The following is a 16,611-nucleotide window of genomic DNA, read 5'->3' on the forward strand; positions in this document are numbered from 1 at the left end:
GATGCATTTTTGGTTATTTCCTCTGACAAGGAGCACCTGATACACCTAAAGATTTTTCCTGCCAAACTCAGGACATGAGAATAGTAACATGTACTTGGAGCCAAGGAGGAGACACCTATCTCTATGAAAAGTATTCACCAAAATATACCTTGTCTGATAAGTAAGTCTCATTGTTATATTAACTCTGGTATGTGCTGTATAGAACAGTCACCTTCTTTCCTTTAAAATACGTGGAATAATTTTTATCTTTGTTGTAATTAGCTGCCTGCCTATTTACATCTCATTTATCACTTATTTGACAAAGCTTGAGCAATACGGAACTGCTTTGATTTAGACTAGCTATATAAAATTGTCAGTCAACTTTAGTCCAAGTTCTGCCTGATGAAGCTTGTTCTACCCATTTTTTTGGGTTAACTTGTTTGGCAATCTTCCAGTGGGTACAAAGACACCCTGAAATCGGTATATAGGTAACTTAAAAGTGTAACATAATTATTGGGTACACACAGAACAGATAACTAGATTTAATCAGCTGGTAGGCCGAATATTAATGTGCTAACAGTCAATTGACATTAATGCTGACTCAAACTGATAATTCCCCAGCTAAGGCCCAGCTAGCCTGATTACCCTCCCCAGTTCTTTTTCTTTGGGATTTTATATGTTTATGTGCTGGTGTTTTCCTTCCTGAGTCCTTGAAGCACTGACAATCCTCTCAAAAATCCTACTTGTGTCTATAATTTCTGTAATTTCAGCCGGCTTCTCTACTTTTTTTTTTTTAAGATATGTCTGAAGACTTTCTCACAGTTCTTTCTTAGTACTTTGAGTCAAGGTTACACAGCTGTGGCAAATCAGACACAGCCCTCACATGAGGAGAGAGGCTATACACCAGCACCTCAGAGAAAGGGGAGCTGACACAGCAAACTTTAATCAAAAGATCTCAGCATAAGACAGGCCATCATTGCACATACCATAAAGTCTCCTCTATTAAGGTATTATAATGGTGATTTAAAAATGGAAGGTTGGAAGGTACACTTGAATTTACAGCTTTGTTTAAAAGCATAATAGTAGATGTCTAAATGGTTTAAGTCTTGGCAAATTAGTCCCTGCTTTAGAATTTCCATAAGGAAATCACTGCAAGAAATCTAGCTGTATCATAAAAAGACAAACTTAGACTTTGAAGAAAAATTTCTTCTAAGAATAGCTATATTCATCCTACTTCAGGGTAAGGGAAAGAACTGGGTGGCCTCTTATATTCCCCATCAACCTTATTTTTTTATAATGGTTCATTCTGGTTGGACAGCAAAATTTTCAACATCTATGTTGATTGTACATTATGGAAAAATGTCTTTTTCACCCTTTGCCCCTGTCCCACCCATCCCTTTCTTTGGTAGGCTTTCCCAGAAAATGATTCTGTGCACACCAAGTTGTTCCAAGCAGTGCTCATGTTCTTGGGATATAGGCCAGCAGAGAATCTGGAATGTCACAGTGACTGTGGAAAACCCACTGGGAAAGAAAACTGCCGTGGATGCTTTTAATGTAAATCACAGAAGTAAGGTCTTTTTGATGTCTTTGTTGAGAGCTTTTTGCTGCTTCTTCTGAGCTTGATAACTTGAGTGCCCCAGTTTAAAATATGGAAGGCCTTGATTTTTAACTTCTCTGTTTTGTTAGTTGTCTGTCCCTGTGCTATAGTTATATGCTTTCTCTTCAGTTTCAGTTTTGGAAAGTTGTATTAATGGTATAAAACAGCTTCAATAGGTCAGATTTGATTACTGAAATGACCCCTTAATGCTACAAGATCTGCTGCTTTGCTGCATGCAGCTGGTTCATAGTACAGAAAGCAACATGATGCAAGGATATAAAATGAGGAATTTAAGGAAAATATCTGTGTAGGCTACTTGGGAATTGGTATGATCTGTGATACAGGTATATACAGCTATTGCCAGAAAAGAAGTGATGGTCCTAATGTGGGACAGTACCATCTGCTGTGCTACTGTAAAGGAAGAAGACAAATTCAAGGTGCTAAGTACATTAAAATTTTATTACAATATCCTTTTTCCAGCCCTTATGATTGTTGCAAGTTAAAAAAATAATATATATATGACAAATTTACTTTCTCTAATAGTGATTTGAAGTCCTTTATGTTTTTTCTGCTCCTGCAAATATTTACAGTAGAATTTTCCTTACTTAAAGGATGTCAGCAAGTAAAGGAAGATGGAAATCCATTGTTTCCAATTTGCATACGGTACCCAGAATTTCTGTATCAAACACAAGCTCCTTTGAGTCTGAAAGTCCTCAAATTGTATTTCATGGAGTAATGTAATTCAATAAGTTTTAGGTTAATGGCCAAAGCTGTAAGCATACCATTCCATTACATTGGCATGTCTTATTCTTCACGATTATACTGATAATATGGGAGAGTTTGAGAATGACCTCTCTTACTGAATACTGCTTGCATAGAGGTAAAGTGTCTCAGAAATGTTTTGGAAGAAGTCGCACTGTCACTGTTTACCAGAGGGTAATGACTGGCAGAAGCCAGTGCTAGAGCTGAGAATAAAATTTCTGGTGAAGAGACTGGATTCTGGGGTGTGGAAATGTGGCAAATATTACCACCTTACATCAGGAGCTTCTGCCAGGTCTTGATTTAGAGAATTTTACTGGATTTAAAATAAATGTCTTTTGCTTTTGTCCATGAGGTTTTGGAATATTTCTGAATCAGCACAAGGATTTTTTTCTTTAATCTTTTATACTTATATTTACATTCTGAAATTAATGTTTCCTGGTTTATATCTGTTTCTTTTAGAGTAAGAGAAAAATATGTATTTTTATTTGCATTTACTGCTCAGCTAAAATACCTTAAAATACTTTTGTATATATTTTATGCTTTACAAGACCTAACTCAGATTTTCCATTGGCAGTTTATCCCACTGCACCTTTCCACGTGTGGGAAGAATGCACGGAGACAGAAATCACATTACATTGGAATTATCAAAACAATGGAATTGAACTCCTTTGTCAGACTGAAATTCTCCATCCACATGGGAAAGTTGAACTGGTATGAAACCTGAATTTCATACAGAATTACACTGTGAGAATCCTTCTGATGTGAAAAAATAATTCACCAGCAATAGATATATACTGTAAATCTTGTAAGCAGGCTGGTGTGTCGGTTTTCTGGAGCTGTTTTTTCCCAGGCTCCACTCTGACTATGTGGTCCATGTGGGCAGCCAACGCTGGCACTAATTCACAGTTCCAACAGTGCCTGTAGTCTGGATGCAGTGCATGGTGTGAATGATTTGCATATGTGGCTCTGTGCCCTGCTAAGTTGGGTTCTGAGATTTGTTGAAGTAAATGAAAACACTTACAGGCCTTACAATTGTAATCTTACATAATAGATATTGTGTATATAATGTTGTATAATGTTATGCTGATCTTGTTTTGTTATGTTTTTATTGCTCATATCATACACACAAGTGGGGGAGAGCTGTGTTGAAGATTTTGTTTTATATTACTCCATGATCTTTCTGTGTACTATGGACTGTACTTAATGGAAATGTGTCTGGTTTCTAGAGAGGGAACCCCAGAACAGTTTTTTTTCCCCATCCTCTTTCATCTTCTTGAAGGTTATTTGGGTAGATTTCTTTTCTTGTTCTTCATCTTTTACAAACAATGAGACTTCTATGTAGTCCATTTCCTAGAAAGGCAGCTTGCTTCTAGCACATTAAAAAGGCATAGTGAAGGTTGTGATCAAGCTGTGTACTTATTGCTTAGGAGCTGTTAGATCAAATGTGGCCATTGCAGGAGACAGTTTAGAGGAGGGGCTTAAAAGCATACTCACTTCTTATCTCTTAGCAGAACTCACTCTGCCCCTTAGGAGGGAGCAGGGGAAAAGGTTGAGGGAGAAATGGAAAGAAAAGAAAGCTCTAGATCGCTCTGCATAGATCTGGAACGACATCCTGCTTACATAAAGTAATAGCCTCAGACTCTGTGAGGGCAAGATCTCAGTAAATTCCCTCCTTGATGAAAAGATTACTCATGTGGAGGACTGTGAGTAACTCCTACTTGGACAGTTAGACAAAGTTGACTTCCAGACCTATTTTGGTATCTCCCAGTCTTTTGATCTCATGCATTTATATATTTTTAAAATTTTTTTAATAGTTGTCTCCTGATTATCTTTCTGAGGTCAAGCGTAACGGGCTATTGTGAGATCTGGAGGAAGAATTATATTTTTAAGACAAAAACATCTTGCTGACAAGGCTGAACTGAGCTCTGACTGTTCTGTTTCTATATTGCAGCATAATAGTTCAGACATGCATTCCCCTCACAGGAGCATCACTGTGGGTGGGCTGCAGCCATACACAGAATACACAGCGAGGGTTCGCTGTGGGGCAGCAAAGCATTTTTGGAGGTGGAGTGAGTGGAGCGAAGCCCAGACCATCAGAACAGAGGAAGCAAGTATGTCCAGCCGATGGCGAAGAGAAGTTTGAGGGATATTCTTTGCTTGCCGCCTCTCTTTGCTATTTGTTGTTAATATTCTGCTGTGTAGCTAAAGCGTGTTGCATGCAAGAAAGAGAAGCACACTAGGCAAATTTCAAGAAGGTGACTTCTTAAATAGCTCTGATCCTACCTGCTAGTCTCTGATATTTCATCCAGTGCAGGCAGTGGGAAATCCAGATGATGGGGAGGATGGAGTTACAGTGCTCTGTGAGGCCTGGAGAATGGTACAGGTGTGGGAATAAGCATCTGGGAACTGCAAGCAAAGATTTTCTAGGGAAATTAACCAGACCTTAATTCAAAAAAAGAATGAAGAGGAAAAGATCTTAAAGGGTAATGGTTTGCCAAGGTCTGGCAGTGGTAGGAGAAAAGAGATGATGGAAGTGGAATTTCTTTGAATGGGATGAAGCAGTTGAACTGTCTAAACTGTCTATCCTTTCTTCACCTAGAGCATCTTTTTTTTGTGTGCTACGTTTATTGCAGCTCCATCAGGGAAACTGGACATGTGGAGAGAAATTACACCAGTTCTGGGGGGAAGGAATGTGACGTTGTTCTGGAAGGTGAGACATCACTACAGAAATAGAAACAAAATCCTTCATTAAGGGGTTGGAAATTTTTTCCATGAACTTTAACAAGTTTGTGTGTACTTAATAGCAATTCAGTATGAAAATGTCTTTTATGAATCTAAGACAGATATTATATATAACATAGAACTATGTAGCTGTGATAGTGTGCTGTGATGGCATTTCAGACATATTTTTTTAAGTATTATTACAAGACAAATCCCATTACTGAGATTTCTGCATTTCCATTTCAACCAGTGTGAGTAGGCATGTATGGAAACAAGTATTTATATTCTTACAGAAACAATGTATCCTGTTGGTCATTTAAAGTCCTAAATGCTCCTCTCATATTTTTTCAGCAAAATTTATTAAGTTATTATTCTCTTCATAACTTTTTTTTCCCAGAAAGCAGCGGGTTTTCGAGCAAATGGAAGAATTATTTCATATGAAGTAACCTGGGAAAAAATAGAAGATGGCTTTAAGCCTGAAAGCATCTCCTTTTCATCAGTCTACAATAGCACAAGGATTTTCATTGATAACCATTCCTACAGAATCAGTATCATGGCAAAGAACAATGTTAATTTTTCACTTCCTTCAGTATTGATCATCTCTAAAGCCACAGATAACAGTATGAGTATTTTCAATTAGATTTCCATTATTAGAGTTTTATTTCTACCTATTTTAACTGAAGTCATAATTTATCATCTTGCACAACAAATTAACCTGGCCTTTAACTCATATCACTGCTATCTGAAAATTATTAGTGTACTTTCACCTACAGGTTTTGTATGTTAAGCTTAAGTGCACAAAGAGTCTTCACAAGGCAAAACACATTTAGCCTAAAATTAGAGCCTCAGACCTGCCACAGGTGCCTTGAAGGTTCAGACAGTGCTTGCTGGGAAATGTGTGTGATTGGCCTCTTGTGACTCTGACTTGGCAGGTTTCTGCAGCTGAGGATTTTTATGAGTATGTAGTCACTTGCAGGAGGGTTTCTGAGCATGGTTTTGGTATATGAAGAGATCAGCATGTGAAAGAGCCCATGTGTCATATAGTTAAGTAATGCAACTCTTTTATTATTGTTTTTAGAAGTTTAGCACAGAAACTATATTGATCTTTGTTTATGAATCTGAAGTTTCATGCAGGAAAATAACAGGTATTCTGCTTTGTTCATTCTAGGCACTGAAGAGCTTAAGGAAGAACAGGTTAATGGTACAGATGATGGCATTTTTATTTCCTGGGAGCCCAGATGTATATATGACAGCTACATTATCGATTGGTGTAACTTTCCAAAGTTGCAGCCTTGTGATTTGCAGTGGAAGAGATTTGGGCCCAACATTTCCAGTGCTGTGATCAAGTCAGGTGAAAGCCAAACAAATTTTCTTTCTCATTTCTGTGTAGCAGTCCTTCATACTGTAGGCATTGTTTGAATTTAGGAAGCAAATCATATGGAGTATCGAAGTCTGTGCAGTGGAGGTGTAATTCTTCAAAGGCATGTGGCACCATGTTTTGCCTACCAAATTAATTAGACACCACAAATGTTCCTCCACCATTAAGCCTTGGAAATCAGCATAGCATTTTAGGAAGGTCAGCACAGTATTTTGGAAAAGCCTCTTCTGAGTGGCTTGTAGTAACATCTTGAAGGAGGATGGTGAGGTTAATGAAGGAGTTAAAAATCTTTTAGCAGAAGAGATCCAAAATGTAGCTCTGCCCTAAGTGTAACATGGATCAGAAGTTTAGACTCAGGGAATTTAACACACACACTGGTTTAGTGCTGTCAGTGTGCAGCAAATGATGTGTCTCACCTCCTGTCCTTACTTAGGACCAGGTGCATGTTTTTTATTCCAGTGGCAGCCTGTGTGAAAGTTGCTCTGATATACTTCCACAAGTGCAAGACTTTAGCCTTCCTGGAGTCTCTCAGACTTAGGGTTCATGTTGGAATGAAACATGTTCAAACAAAATTTGACCAAACATACTTCAATGTGCAATAGAGAAACTGGACTGAAATTCACACAAACACATGGAAAGGTACACTCTTTATAAAGGAGAGTGTGGTAACATATGGGAAGAGGATTGTCCAGTTCTTCAGTGGTTTGCATTTGGTTAATGTGAATGGAGTAGATGTCAGTGAGGATAATACGCAATCCTGATGCATGGATGTGTGTCTCCATTGAATAGTCCAAAACATGATGTTTTTCTGTGCCAGAAAGGTAAATGAATGTCTTACTCTCTGATGCATTCAAAGTCTATTGTGTAGCCACCTTGAATATTTTACTCAATATATAAACCCCACCTCCAATTCTCTCTTTCAGACAGATAAATGTGTTTAATTTGCATTATGCACACCTCAAATTGACTTGTCCTGTGTCTCCTTCAGTTGCTAATAACACAATAGCATATAGAGAAGATTTCTAATAGACTACTGAATTTTGTAGAAAGTAGTTAAGTACCATAACGTATTTTTGTAATCAGTTTGACTATTTTCTAGCTGTTTTTGTTCCGGGGGAGAGATACAACTTCCACATCTATGGATCTCTTGCTAATAGAGCCTCCTTACTGGAAAAGAAGACCGGTTATCTCAAAGAGCTACGTAAGTTGGCAACATACTTAGGGATTTTTTATTTGCTAAATTGATCTGTCACACATAGAAGAATTTGTTCCTTCCACAGCTACGTAAAATTTCATTTTCTGTGTTCTTTCTATACTATCAGTGAAGCATTTAAAAGTGGTATATCAATATACAGGCCCTGCATAAAGGATATTTGGTCAGTGCAGTGTCCAGGTCAAGCCCATATTTATTAGAAGAGGTAAAGAAAGCTGTGATTATCAGTCACTGGTTTGTGTATAATGTGGATGCATGAAGGCCCCGTGAAGTTTACAGTGTTTCATTCAACTTTTAAATACAAGTAAGATATAAACATGGTATGGGAGTGCAGATTTTTCCAGTGTGAATATAAATGTTCTTGAAGAATAACTGCAAGCTTAACTTGAATTTCTTTTGGTTCAGCTCCTCTTCATGACCCTATTGTGGACAAAATTGAACTGACTTTCAACACAGTAACACTGTCTTGGGATTCTTATCTCACAAATGAGTCACAGTCTGGTTTTGTAAAAGGCTACCACATCTATGTCTCACCAGTACAGGAGAACTGCACTTTGAAGGGATCTAAAAAGCACATTCTTTCAGGTAACTGAGCTCTGCAGTTTGGGAATTTGTGTCATTGATAGAGGTGAAAGACTGTGGCTGATACTGCAGGATCTTGGAAGGTTCACATTAGGCAGTCAGGATGGCTCATTTCGCCCTCTACAGATTTCAACACCTGCTGCTTTTGATTCCTCTCTATGCTTGAGGTGCTGACAGGCAGAAGTGGGCTGTAGCTTTATATACAAATTTGCAGCCCCCATCCCATTGTCCATAACTCCTTTTTAGCTCCAGAAAAGATTCCATTGGTAGTGTATGAGGATTTAAGTTTCTGCCTCTTATGATGTGAGTTCTGGATGAATTTCAAAAACTATTTGTGGTCTACTTGGATAGGAGTCATAGGAAGCATGTGAGTCTTATTAGGATTTGGGATATTTTAGAAACAGATGGGATACATTTTATTTCCTTCAGAATTGGAACACTGGGTAAGTTCCCCATGTAAATTCTTTTCTAGTGAGAGTATTTGTGTCTGTGTTCTACAGTGGAGTTTCTTCAGCACAACTGAACTGTGAAATGGCATAAAACCACATTTAAACTTTTATATCTGACCTTCCTGTTCCACATGCTAAACTGCTCCAGATGGCTTTGCTCCATTATGATTTTCAGATGTTTCCATCATATTAAAGGATTTTTATCCCCTTTCCCCTTCTTCCAGTTGTGTCATGTCCTGTGATCCTTCTGCTCGTTAGACTAGTACCAGACTGAAAAGCATAGTTTGAACTAGGAAAGCTTATGTAGGAGATCCTGTCAGAACTAAACTAACCATAGAAGTACCATAATTCTGTAAGTAATCCCAGATAAACTCTTAAAAGTTTAAATCAAAGATTTTCTGCTTCCCTATTTGTCAAAGCTAGCAGATAAGGGGTGTGACTGGAACAGAAGAAATAATCTGAGCTGTTTCTCTCTGGATTCTGGGAGTTGCACAAGAGAGAGGCAAAAGTGTGGTGGGTTTTTTTCAGGCGGAGATTTCTTGCTTTTGGTTATCTTCAAAGAACTTGACCTAAGCTTAAGGGCTACAGAATTATGGCAAAAAAAGGAAATGGCAAAACTCAAATCATTCTGTTAAAAGCTCTAGTGAAAAGAAATTAAAATAAACAGTTGCAACCTTTGACAACAAGTTATTAATGTGTCTGACAGAGGATGGGTGATGCTGTGGACAGTGCAGTTCAGCCCTGTAGCAGTGAGTCAGAATGCATCATCCTTCTCGTAAGAAAGTGTGCAAGTTACGAAGAAGGCGGGTTGCAAATGTTTTGTTGTTTCATTGCCCTAGCAGTCTCAGTTAAGTGGGTTTGTAACATTTTGAAGACAACTTATTGCAACCTTTCAATACTTAAAAGGGAACTCAAAATAAAAATGGACAAAGACTTTTTACCAGGACCTGCAGTGACTGGGCAAGGGGTAATGGTTTTAAAGTGAAATAGAGTAGGTTTAGATTAGATATTAGGAGGAAATGCTTTACCACGAGGGTGGTGAGGCTCTGGAACAGGTTGCCCATAGAAGGTGTGGATGCCCCATCGCTGGAAATGTTCAAAGCTCAATGAGGCTTTCAGCAATATAGGCTAGTGGGAGTTGTCCCTGTCCATGATGGAGTGGGGTGGAATGACATGATCTTTACAGTCCCTTCCAACCCAGACCATTCTATGGTTTTGTGATCCCTTGGTTCTAACTTACCTTTTATTTTAGGTGATTCAGAGCTATGTAAATACACAATTGAAAACCCGGAAGAAAAGAGATACACTGTGGAACACCTGATGTCAAACACAAAATACAAACTAGTGGTTAAAGCATACACAGGCGGAGGAGAGACTCCCATTCTTAACTTTCTATACGTAGACACACCATATAACTGTGAGTACTGGCTGTGGGAAATGTCTTCTAGCAGAAGGATGACATGATTTAAAACATGGTAATAATCTTCCTTTCTCAAGGAAAAACATTTATTTCAATGCAACATTTACTTAAAGAATCCAACTGAGAAATGACGTGCATACCAACACAGCATTTTGTTACTTTAAAGTAAATAAGATTTTTCTAAAATTTTAGAATGAAAATAATTTATATCCTTATCTAAGTCTTATATCTTTCTGAGAAATAGTTCAATATATGCACGCTTGCATGCCTAGTGAGTTCTGTTTGTTAGAACTCATTGAAGAATTGTATTTGGATTTAACGTGTTTTCTAATACAGGAAAAACTACAGACTTGTGTGCAAACAGGAAACTTCTGTGTGGACTCTTGAACTTATAATGTTGATTCTTGTTCTCATCAGTCTTTAAATCCATTGCCAAGTTAACTCCTCAATAAACCAGTATGGAAGGGTTGTTGGCCTGACCACTGTATTTTGCTAACTGGGCACATTTGATCACCAAAGCAGAACAGGAAATCACTTGCCTGTAATTCTTTTCCCTTGAAAATACCAGTCAGCAGTCATGGTTGTGAAACTTATGGTCCAAACAGGAGATGCCTGGTTTTGAGAGACTTATTGGAGGTGGAGGTGAAGGGGGAGGGATAGGAGAGGGGGAGGCATTGGCTTATGAAAGGAGACTTCCTGTTTTAGGCTAACTAGCAGAACAGTGTGTAAATCCACATGAAACTCTCACAGGCATAGTTCTGCCTCTGTGTTCCTCTGTGTCCCATGTTCCAGCTCCCGTTAGGCAGCCAGACATTTATACAGCCATGCAGAGAATCAGAATGAGGGCTCAATTAACACACACACACACACACACACACACACACACACACACACACACACACACACACTCTCACACACGTCCAAACCCTGCAAAAAGATAAAAGGAGAATGTAATATTTGTCCATTCTGTACTGTGGTGTGTGGTAGGGCCACACAAACTCTCTGGCACAGGGCAGGAGTGCACTGGCCACGGCAGTGGAAGAGCAAGCACTAACTAGTGCTCCCCCTCAGCCCTCTTACAGCCCCAGCTCTTTGTGAACAGCATAGCCTGAGACTGTGTCTTCCTGCTAGAAGGAAATACTGAGATCTTTATATCAGCATAAATCCTGGGAGACTTGAGTAATTCTGTAGTGTCTCTCTTGCTATAGTCGTCCATACTGGAAATACAGATGTTCTGTTCATATCTCACAGTAAAATCTGTTTTCTTTGGAGATCTGAGAGAAAACCTAAAACCCTACTTAACTGAGGTTATCATTGCCTTAACTTTTGGAAATTTACAGTTGAGATGCCAATTTGAGAGCAAATCAAAAGCAATCCAGTAATAATTCAATTTTGATAAAAGAAATCAAGTCCAACAGCTTGCAGATGTATCCCAGAACTTCCACCCAAACTATCTTGCAACCATGGACAACACAGTTTACTGCCAAGTTAGTGACAGGTATCCTATGCAGGCTTGATGTCATTTTTAACCCCAGAAACTCAAGTTGTATTGATTTTAACATGTGAGGAGTTCAAAGCAAAATTTTGAAGTATTTTTCTTTCTCAGCAACCGTGCTGTACTTTCTATTCCTGATAGTGATAGTTCCAACCCTAGTAGCAGCTATGTGCCACTGGAAGAAGAAATGGTAAGTTACTATGCATTTTCCCATTGTAGACAGAGAATGTACCTAACCTAATTCACAAACCACTGCTGCAGCTTGTTGCTTCCAGCCTGTTGTAAAGTCTCATTCATTTCTTCCTTTGATTGCCAAACTGTGTGGATGTTTTAAGTATTTGGCTTGTGGCATTTCTGAAACACGTCCTCTGCTGCTGTGTCTGTACAGCTTCTGTTGGTACAGTGTGCTTTGATAAGAGAACAAATACGTCATTTGTTTTACACTGCTATTTCCAGGGTAAAGGAGTGCTGCTGTCCTGCAATACCTAGTCCTCATAAGAGCAAAGTGCTGTCATTCAAGGAGTTTAAGGTAAAATCACTGAAAATCTACTGTTTAATTTTTCCATTCTTTGACTAGTAGAGTTTAAAAAACCACTCTTTTTGTGTTGGCTGCATTTAAAAATTGACTTCATAGTTTTTGAATTGACTTAATTTAATCATTATACAAAAATTAACATAGTTTAGTATTATCATTTTGGGAAAATTTTCTTTTTGGCACTTATGTGACTCTTCAGGGATCATCTTTTATTCTGCAGTCTGTTTCTGCAAAAAGCAAATGCATAATTGGAGAATAAACAAAAAATTTTGATACAGTAGGAGATTCCTCCATTACTACTGTTCAAACCCTTGCACTGAACACAACAGACCAGATGATTACTGCACTTCGTTGCATCCCTCCACTCCTCCTGTACGCACATCCCAGCCTATGAGCTGTGTCTGCCAACTCCTCCTGCCCCACATCCCTCTGCACTGCAGAGCCATGCAATTGGTGGCCATTGGGAGAATGCAGGGAGTTCTGCCAGGCACTGTTGGGTCTGGCTGGGAGGAGAAGATTGGCAAAAGGCCTCCAGCTTCTTCTGCAGGCCCTTCTAGCTGGGAGTTGCTGCTTCTGTGCTGTGTGTAAGGGGGTCATAAATCTAGGAGCGTGATTTTGCCCTGGCACAGGTGGGGTTGTTGCTGTTTGTGCTGCTGGTGTTCACTGAACCCTACAACGGAACGAGGAGTCAATACACCTGTCAGCCCTTGCTGCTGCCTTCTGGTTCAGACTAAAACCAGCACACACCAAAAACCTGGTGAAGTCTTTATTGTAGAAGTATATGGTTCCTTCTTCAAACATTGTCATAATAAATTTACTTCAAAAAGAAATCTCTAAATAGAATAGTCTGATAAGTTCCACATAAAATCAGCTTCCATTCCATTCTGCACACAGCGTTTCCTTCAAATACTCATTTATTTGAAAAGTCCAAACTAAAAAAAAAAAATGTGTAAGACAATATTAGAAGTCCTTGAAGTATTCATTGTCTTTTCTTTACTCTGGCCTTCTTTCATTTACTATTTTTTTTGTTTAATGGTTCTCTTGTAGATTAGTTCTGAGAAAGTGTTGAAAATAAGTGACTGCATTCCTGACATGCTGGCCATGGACAATAAGGCTGAAGCCCAGAAATTACATTCATGGAGCCAGTTGTCTCCAACACCAACAGAAGATAAGACTGATGGTCATGATTCTTCTTGGATTTACCCTGAGAAAAATGTAGAGAGAGGCTTTGCACCCATACCTACACCTCAAACTCATAATTGGTTTGAAAATTTTGCTTATTTTTCCCATCTTGAGGTTGAATCTGATCCCTATCAAATACCAGAGAGACTGGAAGCAAGCAAACCAGAACTGGCAGTAGTGCTATACCAGCCACACTGCTATATTGATATTTTTAATGAAGATGCAGCCTCAACAGACAGAGAAACAGCTGGCAGGAAGAGTAGTCTGAGATACATCTCACAAACAGATTTGCATTGCCTAGGGAAGAGGCTTTGATGTTCTGTCCTCCTCTGAGTACATCCAGTGTTTGGTTACACAATATAGATGAGAACTTCTACGGCCACGACTTCTTTTGATTAGGGCTCTCACAAACACAACTGCCCTACTTCTATTAACATGGCAAAGCTGTTGTCTCTGGACTACTTTAAAGAACAGGAAAGATGTGTGTTATGGTTTCATTACAAGTTATGGGCATTATGTAAGATTTACAGGCTGTTTTGTGGCCTGTGTTATGTAGAAAGCTACATCACAGTAGTCTATTGTAGCTTAATGCAGCAAACTGCTGTATTTTACAGAGATGGAAAATGTATTCAAAAAGTAGAGGAGCAAGTTAAGCAAAAGGGTAGGTTTTTGTGCCCAAGGAATGTGTTCCACTTGGAGTACTACTTTGTGTTCTGGCCACCCCAGCCAGGGATACTGTGCTGCTGGGTGTGAAGCATTATCCAGCCCAGTAATGTTGCAGAATGGGTTGTATTTTCTTTACAAAAATGATGTGAAGAATCATCATGGAAGGGTTAGCTCCATAGAGTGTGGCACATTACTAGGTTTGAAGGAAATTTGACTTCTCCAGGAGTGCTTCTCAGAGCACGAAAATCCAGTAATAGCCATGCTTTTCCATCACCTGTCTCCTAACTACACTTGTTGGGTGTAAGAGCACAGAAAACAAGATTTTTGTAGTACAAGCCCCTGCTTCCATTTCTCATAACTGGGGTTCCTCACACTTTTTGCCTTCTCTGCCTGCAAGAATGACTCTTGAAAATAGTCTTATCTATACATTAATGTGGGGAGTTAAGCAGGGCAGCTGTTTGCACAGGTGGTATCATGCACTGTCTCTCTGCTTGTGCACATGAACTGGACTTCTTTTGGCATTAATCCCTTTCTTTCCACGGCAAGCCCCAACCAACCAACCATGTGAGGAGACAGGGTAGTCAGATGCAGAGGTGTATGAAAGCCATTTGTGGAGAATGTCATATTCAGGCTGTGTATCAACTAGATGTCTGACCACTACTTTTGCATATATTCAAAAATTGCTCCCCCCAAAAAAGCAAGAATCTCTCCCTGAAACAAAAAAAAAAATAAAAAAAAATCCCCAAACAAACAAAAATTACTCCAACACTGACAATCCCCCTAGAGTAGGCAGCAGTGAATTTGGCCTTTTGATTTCAAAAAATCATACATTTGTAATGATGCAGTATAGTTGAAAGTGTAGATGAAAGTCTCATCAGAATAACATCCTTCAGTTTTTCATCCTTATGATGCTGTTTGGAATCTCACAAATAGATAGTTTCAATTTAGGAGCACAGAATAAGTGATTAAGGTGAAAAAAATGGAGGATCTCTAACAATTTGATCTTCAGTTTGCTAAAATGAAGTCATTTGTCTACCTTGTGTTTAACTAGCTAATTACCTTCCTCGAAACTAAGCAGCTGCAGGCAGAACTGAGTTCTGATACTGAACCACATCTAGTTTTTACACTGTTGATTACAGATATTGTCGTAATGTCCACAGGGTGTGTTGCAACAGGAAAACTATTAAGACCTTACACAGCCTATGGCTGAGAGGAGAACTCACTGCCAACAGAGAGAGATGTTTTCAGGCAGGAAAGGGAGAGGTACAAACACAGGGATAGCCAGCTGTGGTTAGGGGTGTCCAGTCCATGCACACTGCTGTGTGCAGGTGGCACACAAACTTCACAAGTAGAGAAAAACAGCACGGTTCTTCCTTTCAGTCTTCAGCCAACGGAGTAAGGAAACAGGGCTGGGCACATTTTGATGAAGGGCAGTTTAACAAGGCAACAGGGGTAAGGGAGGAGGCTGATGCTGTTCAATGGAAACATCCCAGGGAAACTTTTCCTCCCTTTACCTTAACCCCTGAGTTACAGTGAATTCAAAAGCTTGATACCACAGTGTCTTTACAACTTGGAATATTTCCTTCTCCAAAGTGTTTCATCACATCTTACATACTTGTGTAGTTGAAAAGTTTTACTACTGGAAAAGAGGCCAATAAAGAAACTATTTTGTCACTATCAATATAAACCTCCTGAGCTGTGTATTTCAGAAAAAGGCCTGGTTATTCAAAAAGATTTGAAAGATCTCCTAAATCAAGAGTTACATAGCTAAGGAATTCTGATACATAAGTCAAAAAAGACTATCCCATGCATGAAACATTTTAAATTTTGACATTGCTGCAGTTCCTCATGTCAGAGGGGACAGATACAACAAAGCACAAATCCCTGCTTTGAAACAGCTGCTGTCACTGGGGCTTGGTTGCGGCAATTCAGCCCAGGAAGTGAAGGGAGGGATGTGTGTGTGTGTGTGTGGCTTCAGCCATTTGTGCCTTCCTGATGATAGGGAGACACATTAACCTGTTAAGAATTCCCACCTCTCAGTTCCTTTGGTCTTTCCCAGGGAGATCTTGCACTGATGATTTTTCATTATGGGGATACAATGAAACACTTGACCAGGTACCAGATTGCTGGGTGAGGTAAGGAGAAGCCAACTCCTCTTTCCTTATAAACCCTTTTGTTTCCCGGCCCTGATGGGTGGTATTCCATGAAATCACCTGTGCATAAAAGCACATGAACAGACCAGGAGATTCCAGGGAGGATAAAGCCTCTGTGCCAGTCAAAGGGTGCAGTCTGGGCACCAGATTAGAAAAATATTTTTGCATGGGTGGGGAAGCATGTGTAATTTTTATATACTAAGACATCTGTCTTGCATTAATGGTTGAATGAGTTCAAAATTGTAATCCTCTTTGGTTTGTTTATAATTCAACTTTCACAGCTGTTGTTGAAATGCTAATACTTAAACCATCACATAATGGAAAAGTATTCTCGGTATCAGAATGATAAAGTTTTAAAATAAAAATGGTGTGCAGAGTCTCTTATTTTTCTATCTTATAAAGCATTAATGTAAAATATGTTTTTGACAAAAAAAGTTTATTTGGAAAGCTTCTGGTCATTCTAGTCAATTAGTAACTTA

At 39.0% G+C, this 16,611-nt stretch overlaps 1 protein-coding gene across 3 annotated transcripts in view; it reads left to right on the top strand.

The window, feature by feature from the left end:
- The window catches only part of LOC139684862 (oncostatin-M-specific receptor subunit beta-like), a 31,856-nt gene extending 15,360 nt beyond the window's left edge, over nucleotides 1–16,496 (top strand). For all 3 annotated transcript variants that reach the window (XM_071581228.1, XM_071581230.1, XM_071581229.1), the window contains 13 exons: nucleotides 31–160; nucleotides 1,389–1,546; nucleotides 2,913–3,049; nucleotides 4,290–4,449; nucleotides 4,972–5,048; nucleotides 5,457–5,679; nucleotides 6,228–6,410; nucleotides 7,537–7,638; nucleotides 8,056–8,235; nucleotides 9,934–10,098; nucleotides 11,708–11,786; nucleotides 12,053–12,125; nucleotides 13,179–16,496. In XM_071581228.1, the coding sequence (XP_071437329.1) occupies nucleotides 31–160; nucleotides 1,389–1,546; nucleotides 2,913–3,049; nucleotides 4,290–4,449; nucleotides 4,972–5,048; nucleotides 5,457–5,679; nucleotides 6,228–6,410; nucleotides 7,537–7,638; nucleotides 8,056–8,235; nucleotides 9,934–10,098; nucleotides 11,708–11,786; nucleotides 12,053–12,125; nucleotides 13,179–13,628 (2,117 nt within the window). In that variant the 3' untranslated portion in view covers nucleotides 13,629–16,496. The remainder of the gene's footprint in view (nucleotides 1–30; nucleotides 161–1,388; nucleotides 1,547–2,912; nucleotides 3,050–4,289; nucleotides 4,450–4,971; nucleotides 5,049–5,456; nucleotides 5,680–6,227; nucleotides 6,411–7,536; nucleotides 7,639–8,055; nucleotides 8,236–9,933; nucleotides 10,099–11,707; nucleotides 11,787–12,052; nucleotides 12,126–13,178) is intronic.
- Nucleotides 16,497–16,611: the final 115 nt, after the last annotated feature.

The sequence above is a fragment of the Pithys albifrons genome, chromosome Z, assembly GCF_047495875.1.
Source record: "Pithys albifrons albifrons isolate INPA30051 chromosome Z, PitAlb_v1, whole genome shotgun sequence".
In the NCBI taxonomy this organism is placed as follows: Eukaryota; Metazoa; Chordata; class Aves; order Passeriformes; family Thamnophilidae; genus Pithys; species Pithys albifrons.